This window comes from Anoplophora glabripennis, unplaced genomic scaffold (genome assembly GCF_000390285.2).
Source record: "Anoplophora glabripennis isolate ALB-LARVAE unplaced genomic scaffold, Agla_2.0 scaffold199, whole genome shotgun sequence".
In the NCBI taxonomy this organism is placed as follows: Eukaryota; Metazoa; Arthropoda; class Insecta; order Coleoptera; family Cerambycidae; genus Anoplophora; species Anoplophora glabripennis.
In genome coordinates, this window is record NW_019416314.1 from 754,075 (window position 1) to 769,292 (window position 15,218).

At 35.2% G+C, this 15,218-nt stretch overlaps 1 protein-coding gene across 1 annotated transcript; it reads right to left on the reverse strand.

The window, feature by feature from the left end:
• Positions 1–220: 220 nt before the first annotated feature.
• LOC108904015 lies at positions 221–1,591 on the reverse strand. The gene is made up of 2 exons (XM_018706384.2): positions 1,197–1,591; positions 221–1,130 (listed from the first exon to the last, which is right to left on the reverse strand). The coding sequence occupies exons 1-2, from the start codon at positions 1,589–1,591 to the stop codon at positions 221–223; spliced, it is 1,305 nt and encodes a 434-aa protein (XP_018561900.2).
• Between the last annotated feature and the right edge of the window lie 13,627 nt (positions 1,592–15,218).

Below are 15,218 nucleotides of genomic sequence, written 5' to 3' on the forward strand. Positions count from 1 at the left end.
CGGACAAAAATTTTATATATGTATATTTTTTTAAATTTGAAAAAAAAATTTAAAACTTTTTTTTCAAGAAATAATTTTAATTGTACAAGATGCTTCATTCCAAACAGGAAAATAACATTAACAAACTTAAAAATGTTCTGTAACACTTAAATAATATTCTTTTTTTGCACTTTGAATCACTATAAATCTCTAAATCACCAACACTTTTCCGGAAAAAGTTTTAGGGGACGAATTCCTCATCTTCATCTGTCTGGAATGGATCTTCATCTCCTGAATCATCGTCGCATACTGCGTATACAAAATAGGGGTCCTTACTGTTTTCGTTGCATATTCCACAAATCAATATGTGGCACTTGCAGCGTTGAAGCCAGTCCACACGCCCTTTGTAGTTTGTCCACCTCACTCTACAAATTCCGCATTGATCTTCTGTGTCTTTTATTCTCTTGGAAGCCCTTTTCTTGATGCTTGCCGCAGCTTCTGTTGCATTTTCTTTTGAAGACTGTTTGCTTTCTTCTCTCTTGTTGGTCTCTCTAGGTTTCTGTAAAACTGATGTTGATGGTGTCTGATCGTCAGGTGGATTTTCTGGGTTGTCACCTAAATGATCTGCAGTCACAGAGGAAGGCAAAATTCTCGTGCCAGCTTCAACCTTTTTCCCACGCTTGCGTTTGGTGGACGGATCTTTAGCAACACCCCTGTGTTCTTTCAATAGTTCAATAAGGCTTGTGTCCAGTAGACGCCCCACCTCTTCCTGTTGGATTGCAGCATTCGGCAACCTTTTCAAAACTTCATGTGGATTGCATGGGAAGAGTCCGGTGGCTCTAAAGCCAGACATTAAATTTTGTTTGACATTGGGTTTAATCTGTGACCACAGTCTGTTCAGCAGCAGAGGAAATTGTTCTTTAGGAATAGAACCGAGATAACGGCTCTCTTTTCCCCACGTGTCTAGAATCACTCGCCATGTTCTCTTCATTGGTGCAAAAACTGCCACGTCCAAAGGCTGCATCAAGTGCGTGGCATTTGGTGGAAAGGGTGTTAAATAAATATCCTCTTCCTGTGCAATCCTAATGACGTTTGGGGCGAAATGACTAACCAGATTATCGCCCACCACGATGACTCTCTTCCCTGGTTGCCTAGTCCGTTAGATGAGTGGCACTAAAATTTTAGTAAACCAGATCTCAAAGAGATTGGCATCGAACCATCCACTTGGGCTATTCCTATAGACCGTCCCAGTAGGTCCACCGACACACCAATTTTCGTAAAGGTTATAGGCCTTATAAACAACCATGGGTGGTAAAAGTTCACCACTCGCAGTTCCGCACACCATAATACTGATTGCTGTTCTCGAGAAATTCTGAACCCGTTCCACTCTTTTGCAATTCCTAGGAACAATGACTTTTCGTGCTCCAGGGTCATCTGTAATATTGGTTTCATCATAATTGTAGATATGGTCACCTGTAGATTCTAACAAAGCTGGTTTTATGTTGTCGAAGAACTTATTAACGTCATCTTGATCAACAGAGGCGCGGGATCTTTTTATGTTGGATGCCATCCTCACAGACAGATTGTTCCTCTGGATAAATAACGCTACCATATCATCCCCCGGGAGATTGTCTTTTAGTATGGGAATAACAATACCTTTTTTGTCCAGAAANTTTTTTTTTTAATTTCAAATTTGCAATCTGGATTTTTTTTTTATTTTTTAGCCTTAGTTGCAAAATGAAATATACGACGCACGGGCGTGATATAGTTATATATTATTACATATACGGAAAGCTTATGAAAAGAGCTTTAAGTTAAAAAAAAATCGTCAGGATTCGTTGAAAAACAACGGAGGTACAGACTGTCAAAGTTGACGGCTTATTATTAAACAAATTAGGTTGGTAGCGGCAAAAAAAATACTGTCATAACCGGCAACCCGAGTACTTTCCCAGGTAAAAATATTTTATTTGTGGAAGTATGTTAAGTGCATAAGAAATATTGTCAAAGGTCAGTGGGTCGCTTTATTTTTGGCGAGCCGTGGCGCGACGGAAGGGTGGGGGGATGCGAACGATAGCGAGTCCGAAGAAAATGACAATAATATTTCATAGTCCTGCCGTTAAATAAGCGAAATTCGCTTGAAAATAATATATTTGACAGTCTATAACTCCGTTCTTTTTCAACGAATCTTGACGATTTTTTTTAACTTTCCGAATATGTAATAATATATAACTAAAAAGTTTCCAGGTTGCAGATTTGAAATTAAAAAAAAATGATAGATTTCAATGTATTATTATTAAATCTATCATGAAAAAAATCAGTGCGATTGTGGAAGATCCTCGGGATCGTCCAGACTAATAATTAGTTAATTTGTTTATAAGGCTTATAACTTGTAAATTATTCAACTTACCGATTCCAGATTTCGTGTGAGTTATTAGACAGTGATAAAGATTGAGATGATGCGAAACCAAAACGTTCTGGTAATAGTAACGCAGTTTATACATGTTTAATTCAAAAGTCATAAATAAACTTTTTCTGTTTATAACTTTTGAGGTGATCAATATTTTTTGACGCGCGAGGGCTAGTTTTGTGGGTTTTTTGAAGTTGAAAAAAAAGTACTTTACTGTTTTCTCGTGGAAATGAACGGAAAAAAGTTATAAGCGAAAAACGTGTATTTACATAAAAATTATACAATTAACCACCATTAAGATTGTGTAAACAATCTTCCCCCCATTTTTATGACTGTGGAAACTAATATGTTATTGTACATAATATTTAGCATCTATAATGATAAATTCAGCTTGCCGAAACAAAAAGTCGCGTCCAACTCTATATTTCCTGGCCTATATTTGTTCATATCCACCGATATGTGCCTCATAAATAACAATTATTCACATGCAAATTTGTTAACACAATATTTCTTCTCCGTCGGACATCGAATGTCGGGAAATAACGAACGACCTATTATTGAAATTTCCCCAAAAAAGAAAAATCACTCCCCTGCGTCCACTAAATCAACGCGCTTATTAAAAAAACCATACATCGCCGAAGAAGTTGGCCCGTTTAACCCTTACGCCCGGAACTATAAATAAAAAAAAATGATAAAACCGCGCCCGACGAAAAACCTAGATACAAGTGAAAACTCGGCACGTCGTAAGTTATCGGCGGCGTGAAAATGGCAGCAATTACAGAGATCATTGTGTTGAAACCGCGTTATTACGGTGATTAATATCAGCTATAATGGTCCCGAGTGCTCTCTTGTCGCCGGGGCTGTTTGTTTTATATACCGCTTGTCCGACACATAAATCAAGTTTAAATAAAAATAGTGGAAGTCGACGTGTTCGCAACGCTACTACGGAGGAAGAGCGTTTTAAATTAAATGGTCTATCTTCGACTGTTGATCTCGTCCGGGGATAGAAAGAGTTATCGGACCTGAGAGAATGATTTTTCAACTGAACGCGAGACGAGTTTTTATTGACAATCCGCGCGATGATATCCATTTCTGTTCCGTGCAGGTTGCTCTGGAAATAGTTGAGAAATATTTTGTAAATGAATGGTACTGCTCAAAGTTTTAAAAAATAAAAGTGTTTCTCAGTTAATTCTAAAACAAGTTCCTATGAACCAGTGGCGGCTCGTGACATTGTGAATAGACGAGGCGCGTGGCTTTTTTAGTAAGTGGTCAAAAAAAAAGCACCGCAGGCAAAAGTTTTTTAATTTTCAAGGTCAAACAACTAATTGCATCTGGAAATTTTTCATTTAACCCCATCAGCTCAGGAGTTTTCATAACCTCAAACTGATATTCTCGACAATTAAACCATAATAACCCTAAGACTCAAGCTTCCAACGCTAAATCCAATTAACCAAATCCCATAAACATTTAACCCAATGATATCCCAACCTAATAAGCCCATGAACCCAAACTCCATGACCAAAGGAATAAATCATAGGCAATCTGTGTTATTGCAAAACATCACATAGCTGAGAACACCTTGAAAACCCAAGTACTTACACCCAAAAAATTCCCATAACCCTATAACCCCATAACCCCATAACCCCATAACTAATAAATCATAGGCAATATGTATTATGCCTAAACTTTAATGTGGTTAAGGATTTCTTAAAAAACCCTTTTTCACTCAAACCTCAAAACCCCCATGACCATACAATTCATAACCCCACGATTCCCTAACCACAACTTCATTACCTTGTACTTTGATCTCATTCACCGAAGAACCGAGTATTACAGTCGATCTAGTTTTTTTTATTGAAAAAAATTAATTTGTACCGTACTATAAATTAATCAATAAAACTATGAGGTTATGGGGTTATAGGATTATGGAAGTTTTTGGGTTTGGGTACTTGGGTTTTCAGGGAGTCCTCAACTATGTGATGTTTTAATAATACAGATTGCCTATGGTTATGTGGCTATAGGGTTATTGGGGTTTGGGTTCATGGGCTTATTAGGTTGGAATGTCATTGGGTTAAATGTTTATAGGATTTGGTTGCTTGAGTCTTAAGGTTATATGGTGTAATTGTTCAAAATATCGTTTTTTTGTAGGTTATGAAAAATCCTGAGCTGATGGGGTTAAATGGACCTCAGATTCGGATTCAGCGACCTAAAAAACGTATAATAAACATGGTCTGACCTCTGGGCCAGAAAGTCGATTGTTTGTGAAGATGTGATATTTGACTAGTGATTTTAATTTGTTTAGACTAGTAATTTGCGTCATTACGTCTTGAAAAAAATGTTTGAAGTAATAAAACAATATTGTGAGATAGTTTCATTATTATTAATACCTATGTAGATATTTGATAATATAATAGGTATCTATTAAATTTAGTCTTACTTTGTTTTGTTGCAAGGAAGTTGTTTTTTATTTACTTTGAAATAATACCTTATCCTTAAAACCTTTGTACTATCCCTCAAACTCAGTTCCCTCATAAATCGACTTCCGGTATAACCGGAGGTGCCATAAAGTTCTAAATATTTTATCTGTGTTGGCCCTACTGCCTTTGCTAGGTTGGCAAATTTTCAGATTTATCGGATCAGTACTTTCCGAGATATCGATAGTGGCGATTCCTGGTGGGACACCCTGTATATTTTTAATTTGTTTCATCTACCAGTGCAGAATAAACTAGCAAAGTGTTCTTTTTTCAACATTATTTGAAAACTTAAACGAAAGCATTGATTGCTCTGCTTTTCTGATTAACTTGGTCCCTGAGATTTTTATGAACGAATTTCTATAGCCTGGATCCTGACAAAGCCCGAAGAAAGGTAATTAAAAATGCAATTTATAAAGGCTTCTAAATCTTTTTATTATTAATGTCAACTTCATCGACTCGTACAACTATTCCGGGACTATTCTAGAAACTTTTCTAATTAACAGAAGTTGGACAGGAAGTTAGTTGTAGGACTATATTTACTTTTAATATGATTAACAGTGACATAACTAACTGTACAGTAACATAGCAAATTATCAATAAAATTGGAAATAAGGTGTAAACCAAACTGTTACATTTTATATACAGGGTGATTGACAATTTATCCAAAAAAGTTTAGGAATAGATGCATCATGAAAAATTGAGCCAATTCGTAAAAAAATTTTTTGTAAAATCCTTATAATTTCCGAGAAAAAAATTATTGAAGTTGTAGTATTTACAACCTTTACATGGCTGGGCTATTGTAGTTTTTATCGTCATGCGCTCTCTCTCTCCGCGTAAACTCAGGCGATTCCAAATACTGAAATCTGATTTTAGTATTAACGCTGTTACTAGTGTTTACGTTAGTTTTTCAAGTGTCAAAAATGTCTTACTTTTATTAGTTTTCATGACAAAAGCTTCTTCAGACGAGTACATTCAAAAATTTGTTTTGGATAAGTTCTGAATCACCCTGTATATCATTATACATACAAAATAGGAATGTATTGTTTATTACGGTTTTCAAAAATATTATAAACATTTACAAATAATTAAATTATGTCTTTATAATTACTTATTAATTATTTTATCAATGGCAATATACTCAATTCATTTCAAAATTAATTATCAATTACTATTCAATGTATATATTCATAACTTTTTATATTACTTTGTTTATAACATAATACAACAGTTTCAAATAGGTGACCAGTGTCTAGTGAAACGCTTCAATTTACTCTGTATCAAAACGAATAAATCTAAGTCACGTGACCATTGTATTAAAATTCCATATTCCATACGTCAGTTTTTTCTTTTAAATCTCAACCGTTGAAGGGATCGCTTCGTAGCTTCATTAGCTCGTTGAAAGATATTATTACAATTGTGTAACTTTTGGAAAGTTAATCAACGCGGAAGTTGGATTTCGTTAATAATATTTATATAGGGTTTATCCCGTAAGCAGCTGTGCTGGATTGTATTTCACGAGGAGAAACTCACTTAGTTGGGTAAGAATTGTTCTTTGTATAATTTTCTCTGATGGTTTTTAAATTCAAAAATATTCACATCGAAATATTAGTCTACTTTTTAGGCTTCTTTGAGCCGGTCCCTCATCGTCTCATTATCACGATTATTTGGAAAATATAAGATTTTGGAAGTACGACAAACGGGCATGGTCTTAGGTTATAACACCGCGATCTTGGGGAAATTTTCGTTGACAATTATACGATTGGACATCCTGCCTCCCCACCCTGCTGAACTCGTTCTACTATCACCACGCTTCGTGATTCTGTTAGCGGAGTAGAGAGACATAACCTCGCTTAGTTGACAGCTATTCTGAGACAAGACACTTGTTGATATTAGGAGGACTACCCACCACCGACACCACCTTAGTTCCCTAAAGAGATAGCAAGGAACCACCTTACTTGTCGTAGGAATATATACCTATAGTTTTAACACCTCGATTGAAGATAAGTACCTCGCCTCTATATCCTTCACTGTTTATTTGATATCTGTATTGTAGTGCATATAGTTTAATTTGATGATATTAGCTTTAAGGATTTTGGATTTAGAAATTATCTTACTTTACACAATTTGCAATTGCACTTTGGGGGATATAACTAACGATATTTGTGACATAAATTTCATTTCATCCTTATATATCTCATTGATTCTCTGCAGGATTATTAAATAATATACAGAGTTAACCTGTAAGTTTCTTTTATCATCCCTGCAGTGAACGATAGGCAAACATAGTTTATTAATAAATAACTTCCTTTTCACAGATAACTTGCTCTGACTTAAGACAAATTCAACCCTGAGATAAAGAGTGCTGCCTTTCCAGCTATAATAATTATTGACTTCTGACTAGTAGAGTTGTAGAGGCTGAAATAGCGTAGCATGTTGTATCTTGTTTACCCACAAAAACTAATTAAAAGTTGATGGGGGATTTTGTGATATTAATTGGGATTCTATTAAAAAATTCATATTAAAACATTCATGTTCATGCATTGTCATTAGGACAGTGTAACTGTTTCGTTAAATACGCATCATGTTTTGCTGGAAATACAAGCAATTACACCCTATGAAACAATTTTTGCATTTTTTTGCTTTACTCGTCTTCAGTGTTTTGAGAAAAAAAAGTATTGGTGAGATATAACAAACAAATACGGTTAAATTAACAACAACTGATATTGTAGGTCCCCAAACATCATTGAATGAACCCTTTACTCATGGCGTAAGAGTTAATTTAAAAAATCTTTTACTTTATATTTTCAATGTTGGCAAAATATCCAAATAAATGGAGCGAATACTAAAACTGTGCCACAAATAATATCTTCCAAATTTTTTGCAATCGGATACAATGGAATATATTTTTTTATGTTCAGTCTGGGCTTTAAAAAAAAGCAACACAGCAATAATACTAAATAAGCAAATATCAAAGATAAAAGCATAACACCATAAATTACAAAAAGCATCCTTTACTTCCTTATATCAGATCATAGAGTGACAAGAGAGAAATATACAACTCCCGGAATGCGACATTTCGAGTCACCCTAGAAAAAACACCCCATAATTTTAAATTTCATGAATCATTACGTCCCGACAGCGCCCCCTAGAGTCACAAGAAAACATCAGCCGCAGCAGGATAAACATACGGCGTGTATATCTATAAATCACACGACTGGTGTATAAGATTTTGTTCCGGATCCACGGCGACACCCCGTAAAACCAGGGCGCAAAAACGGGGGTGCTAAACGGCCGTTAGACGGGGTTTATTAGCCGATATTAATCACTTTAACCGCGCAATCATAACCTGAGTAATATCCCCGACGAGCAGACATGTGTTTTGCGGCAATTTCTTCCCGCTCTTCCGCTATTAGAGTCTGTGCCATGTTCCTTACAAATTTCTTTATATTTCGCTCCGTCTTAAGATTTACAGGAGTAATATACTATACTAACTTGTACCGACAGAACGGTCTTTGTGTTATTTGCCCGTTTCGATTACGGTATTTTTAATACTGGTTCCTTTCGGGAGAGATCGGATAATGCTGACAAATCCTAGCCTGTGATATAGAGTAGCTTTATATCTTGTTCGAAGGGAGTATTTGCGCGTTCTCCGTAAGTCTGGAAACCTAGAAAAGTCGGTGTGTTAAAAAGTGCCGGGGAATAATCGGAAAGAGGGTTTAGTTGTCCATTTTTAACAGAAATTAAAGATCATATTAGCAGTCAATAGCGTAGGGGATGTTCCAGTTCCGCTTCGTTTGTTTCAAGCAAAATTATTAGAGAACTAAACTGCTTTATGAAAGCAGTAACAATACATTATTGGACGTGGTTATAACATACATAGAGTGACCTGCTTTCATACTTCTTTGAGGTCTGATATTTCCATTGTCTCTTCAGTAATCCATTTTCTAGAATTAGAGAGTCCTATATCCCCCTAAATGGTTATTTAGTTAATTTTGGTTGAATACCGTGTTCTTCCAACTAATAATAAATTTTTGACTGACATCTTTTCGTTGGTCTTCACTAAGTTCACTAATTTCTCATTGTCCATCCGACACAACTCTTCGGGACAGGATCCCAATTTTTTTTGTCTCTTTTTGATTGCAATGTAAACATCATTTGAGGCACAATCATTCTCTTCTATGTTCAATTGTGAAGCCACACTCTTGAAAAATTTTTAACCAATGAGCTATCTGGTCTTCTGGGTGGTTTAACTGGAATAATCATCTCCATGCACGGTGATGCTGATAATAATGTTAATCACTCCTTCCTGGTCACATAATGATCCTTCCTTGGTGTTGACAATGCCTTGCTGAAGTTTGCTATTACTCTTTCTTCTCTAGCCTAGATTGTGATAGAATATCAACGCGTGTACTTTACCTCATTTCCAATTAGAACCCTAAGAGAGATGTGAGGCCCTATGTTGCAGATGGTAATGAAATAAAAGAGCGTATTGCGATAGTTATATGAAATTCATCGGTGTGGTGAAGAATTGAAACATTTAAAGTAGGTTGGCAAGGTTTTTCCTAGAAGTTGGCAGTGGTGGTCACTTTTATTAAGTTCTGAATGTTTGTAACTAATATTGCGGGAAACAACCACTCTTCCAACTAATGCCCTGATCAGCATTGAATTACATCAACAACATCAAGTAAATAGCTAGGATCATTCGTCAGTAGAACCACCAGGCATATACTAGCTTCGAGGTTATTAATTCTCGTCAGTATGCTCGAAACGTCCTTGATAAGTTTTGATTGCATTGGGTTTTACACTACCTTATCCTTCCAAAAATTGGAGAAGCTCGTAGATAATATCAGATGTTCTGCTGCCAGATTCGGATTCAGCGCACCTAAATCATTTGGAAATATATATTCAAGTTTCTGCTTCCAAAAAAAGTTAAATTTTGTTGGTATGTGTTATCATTCGGCGCCTGACTATACGCAGGTTTGGTATGAAAAAAGAGCTTTATCTTTATCTTTATACAGGGTGTTAATGAACTTATGTCAAATATTTTTGCCACATGTTCGTTATGTCAAATTGAGGTAAATACACGATCTGTGTTGAGTAAAATGTAATTTTAAAATCTAACTTACCTCAACATTGCAAGGAGCCACCTTTTGAGAACTGCTGATTTTCCATCATTTACTTGCACACAAGCTTCAGCGCGACGTATCCAATTTGCTCGCACGCGTTGCATCGTCCTCTCGAATTGTATTACATTTTTCACATATCCCCACAAAAAGAAGTTTAAAGGGGTGACGTATACATGTATTTCAGCAGTTCCAAAACAGTTTTAAACACATTTTTAATTAGCTTTTTCTTCTTCCGATACAAGTTTGTGACATCAATTGACTCAGTTTTTGCTCCTTTTTCACCCCTTTAAATTTTTAGCATAAGTTCATTAACACCCCGTATATTATAGCCGAACTCTTTTGATGAATACCATTGTTAATCGTTGTTGTGCAACTGATTGACGAGATCTTCCTACGAAGATACTAGGAGAGAAAATTATTTTACATATCCTGATCTGTAAATACTGTAACATCTCTGTAAAAATCGAAATTGCCTTTTACTTGTCCAAGTAGTCTCTAAATATTTAACTAACAAGAAGCTTAGAACTAATAAATATTATACCATTGAGTGTATGTATTGTCACTCAATGGTCTTCCATAAATAATGGAAACTGCTTCATTATTTATAGCGGCAGTCATCTAACTGGCCTAATTACTATCAGAAGTAGATTCCTTAAGTGTTCCTAACAACCTTTCTACTTTTTTGTTCCTAACAAACAAACGTTAAAAGTTCCAGTCCTAGCGGCGGTGCAAAAAATACAAATTTGACGGCCAATCTATCTTCTTACCCAAACGCCCAACGGTATTAAATGAAAGTAGTCCCAGATACACGCGTAGGAAGGCGTGTGTAGTTAAATTCCACTAATTTGTTTTTATCTAGTGCCGCCGCGTATTCGTCGTTAATAAAAAATATTACCAGAAAGCGATGTTTCAATGTCTGTCAGTCGCCGGGACCGGTGTCGAATTGATCGAGTATCCATCTCTCCCACGGTTTCCGGCGACAGTTATCTCAATTATCTGCTTCCTTAAGTGAAAGAATTCCCCTTGTGAGTAATTTCCATCACGAGGCGACGGCGTAGTTTGCAAATATTGCGTAACCGTAACCGATTCGATCGGTTCATGGGGCCTCGTCCTGTCCTGGCTGGGCCCTGCCGGCTAGGGCCCTTTCGTCTGACGCTCTTTTTTCTTCGCCGACTCGTCTGTGTAAACCCCCGGGGGTGTCTTGTATCGGTTGTAAACGACTAGCGTCGTTTGCGACGAAATGAGCTGAAATCGCGACGTTCGCTTTTATATGCCACCCCTAACCAATCGGCGTCGAAGGACCCGATCGTAGCGACGCAATTAGCCGACGTAAAATTCTGCACGTTTACTTTTATTGAATTCGGTAAAATTACGACGCAGTTACAAAAAAATACGGCGTAGTTTCCAATTTACATACATTATGGAACCAAAAGCGTATAAAAAAGGTGAAATCTGAAGGAAAAAGTTAGTTTTTACTCATCCTTTGATTAGTTCGTTTCGAGTAGTTGTGAAAAGTTTAAAAAAGTATTATTTGTGTTGAAAGTTCTGTTCTTGTGGGAATTAGGTAAAAACCTAAAAAATATATACAGAGGAATCTCTCTAGGCGGTTTGTAAAACCTCAAAATTTTAAAAATTAATTTTTGCATAATTTTATTCGCGAAAAGCATAAAAAACTCACCCACTAAATTATATAAATTAAAAGGTACTCTTTTTCTTGTGGTCAGCTAAATATTTGCGAATTTTTGAAAAATTATCTCTGCAATTAATTTTGTGCAATAGTGAGTGTAGAAACTCGCTAAAAAATTAATTATTATTTAGCTGCAAATTATTTAACCATTTATTTTTTAGAAATTATTAAACCACTTGTAAATATTAATTATTAACCAAAATTGCTAGAATTAGGATAATTCATTAGGCTAGGCTTGTTAAATATTTATTTGTTCGTATTAAGTCGTAGGTGTTAAACTGCATATTTTTATACTCACCTGAACCGTTGTTTTTTAAATAAATATTATTCTTGTTTTTATAAAAATATTTCATTTTCCATTTTTCCCTTGGTTGTCGAGATATTTGCATATACAAATTTCGATGCATTTCGTGTTTAAGCTACTTTAAATTTTTTATACTAATGTGACTTGACAAATAGTGTACGAATCAAATTATTTACAGTTTTCTAAAAAACAACTTAAAGTGAAATAGTCGGAAAGCTGAGGACGAATTTAGGGAATATATTTTAGGCAAGTTTAAATAATAAAAAAACAGTATTTTATCAATGGGTGAATCTGGAATCGTGAGTCAGGCAGAGCGTTTGCCGTTATTTCGCTACTGCGCAGCGTGTGACATTTGCAAAAAAAATAAACCAAAAAAAATATCTTTTAAGCAACTTGGAATGTTTTTAATCTTTTATTTTAGCATTTATATAACCAAGAAATAAAAATCTCAGACTATTTTGTCCATTTGAAAGTATGTACGCACAGTTGACTTGCAGATGTGTTTTAAAAGGAAATCCCTTGTTCGGTAAATTTAATTAATTTAAACCTATACTAGATTGTATAGTTTAGTTTAAAAATACATTCATTTTGCTGTAATCCTTCGAGAAGTTCAGTACTGAAAAATATTAATGATGTCAGCTCCGACTCCAATAAAGAAAAAAACTTCTACTGAGCAGCTGAACTACATGGTAGATTTCATTACGCTGCACAAAATGTTACTTCTTATTGTTAGTAAAACTAAGCCCTTTGATAGAGAATATTATAAACCATGCCCAAATTAGATAACTAAATAAAAAATATACCTATACACGTACGTATAGACGTACAAATATTTTATAATTTTGTGATTTACAACACGAAAAGGAAAAAAGATTTGTTGTGTTGTCAGGTTAGGCTTAACTCAAACTTACACATCTAACACAATAACGCATGCGTGACCCGATCTCGATATCTAAAACTACCACTTCGACAGAGTTTGACCGATCCACGTCGATTTGTACCAACAACTTCGATAGTAGACGTCGAAACAAGTTATAGAATACCGATGTTGTCCAATTCCGATTTAATGGGTTGATCTCGATTCGATTTTGTACATTTCTATTCTATTAGGAGTTACAGAATAGGGCTGTTTATCGAGAAATGAAAATCGAAAAGATATTCAAGAAAAAAGCGACCTAAAAATTTTCAAAGTCGTCTTTGGACACTTGCTATGAATAAAATCGTTATCACTTTTTTTTACTTACAATGAAAGTACAACTCTTAGGGTGAAAAAAGAGCCCTGATTCGTTTCTCTACGACTATTCTTCGAGCAAGAAGAGCCGATTTTCGAAATGACCTTTTTTTCGAAAAATCGATATAACTCGAAAAATTTGTAATATTTTTTAAATTTTACAAAAGGGTACTTTTTTGCTTGCCGAGGACTACATTTACAGCAAGTAACAAGTTTCAAAATCTTAATTGGCAAAAGATACAGCAAAAACAAAAAAAGTCTATTTTTGACGGTTTTTTCGATATATAAAAGTAATATAGCAATTGAGATATTTAAAAATATGAATCGATAGGTATTTTTTAATAGCTATAACTTTCTCATTTAACTTTTTTCGATTGGGGTTCAATTTTTTTTTATTAGCGAAAAACCAGTTTTTTGACTTTTATGAATTTTTTAGGTTAACTTCGCCGTTTATGCGCCACAAGAGAAATACACTATCTTTCTTAGAATTATTTTTCCAATATCACCATATTTTTTGTTTCCAGGTGGTATTTTTTGCAAATTTAACATAAGGCCGTGACAGATTGATTGCACTATTATATTGGTGGAGGATAATTTGAAAATTTACGTTAAATTTCGTTAATAACAAATTTGCATTTGTTTTGTTTCCAAGTACAATTTCTTTTATGATAAATGACATAAATAATTTTTTGAAATAAATGTCATTTTCTCGCTATATCTCACTTGTTACTTGAGATAGACCCATCAAACCTTACACCACTGTATTCATAAGAGAAATTTTTATCCGAATATGAAAAAATATACAGTGTTCCATAAGAAAAAACAAATTTATTGACCATCTAGCTTTTCTGGCTCACCCTGTATACAACTGAGTCATCTTAAAAGACGCCTTTCCCGAGAACAAAATCGACGTGTCTCGGCGATTTTTTTTTAAATCACTCAGTATAAAAGTTATGAATTTTGTTCCATACTCTTATCATCACGTGTACAGGGTGATTCACTGACAGGTAGTAATGTCTTGACAACATTGTTATTGATTGACAGTATGTACGAGGGTTGCCTTTTATGTTTCGGGATTTGGCAACCCTAGTGTTGCAATCTGGCAACTGACAGCTCTATCGTAAAGTTTGACATTTTTGAGGTTATACGTACTCAGAACGTTTTGACATACGAGCGCTATTTGTGTTGTTTACAGTAACTTAAAAGATTCATGTCGGCCCAAAAATGGAATTAAATCGTGAACATTTTCGTGCGATTATTTTTTACAACTTTCGACGTGGATTAACTCAGCAACAGTGCATGGATGAACTTAATTCAATTTTTGGCGATGAAGCTCCATCAAGGACCAGTGTTTATCGATGGTATGGTGAATTCAATCGTGGTCGTAGTTCACTCCAAGACGAATTTCGTGAAGGTCGTCCAAAATCAGTTGTTGTTCCGAAAACCATTGATGCTGCGCGCGAACTGATATTGCAAGATCGTCATGTGACCTATCGTGAGATTGAGACAACCTTAGGCATTAGTGGGACCAGCATACATTCAATATTGCATAAACATTTGACTGTCAAAAAAATTTGTTCGCGTTGGATCCCACACAATTTGTCAATCGCTCAAAAAAAGGCTCGTGTCGATTGGTCGAAAGAAATGCTCAAAAAATACGATCGCGGTGCTTCGAAACACGTCTATGACATCGTGACAGGTGATGAATCGTGGATTTACGCGTATGAGCCCGAAAGTAAACAGCAGTCGACTGTATGGGTGTTTCAAGATGAGCCAATGCATGTTTTGGAGATACCTCAATCAGAGTGGCAAAAGTGCTTCGACAATTGGTTCAAACGCATGCAAAAGTGTATAGATCTTCATGGGGAATATTTTGAAAAACAATAAAGTGATTTTCATTGATTAATATTTGTTTTTGTTCTCTAATCCCGAAATATAAAAGGCAACCCTCTTATTATTATTTAATTAAAATAGGTTCCACAGAAGTAGAAAATTATTTAGAATTAAAAT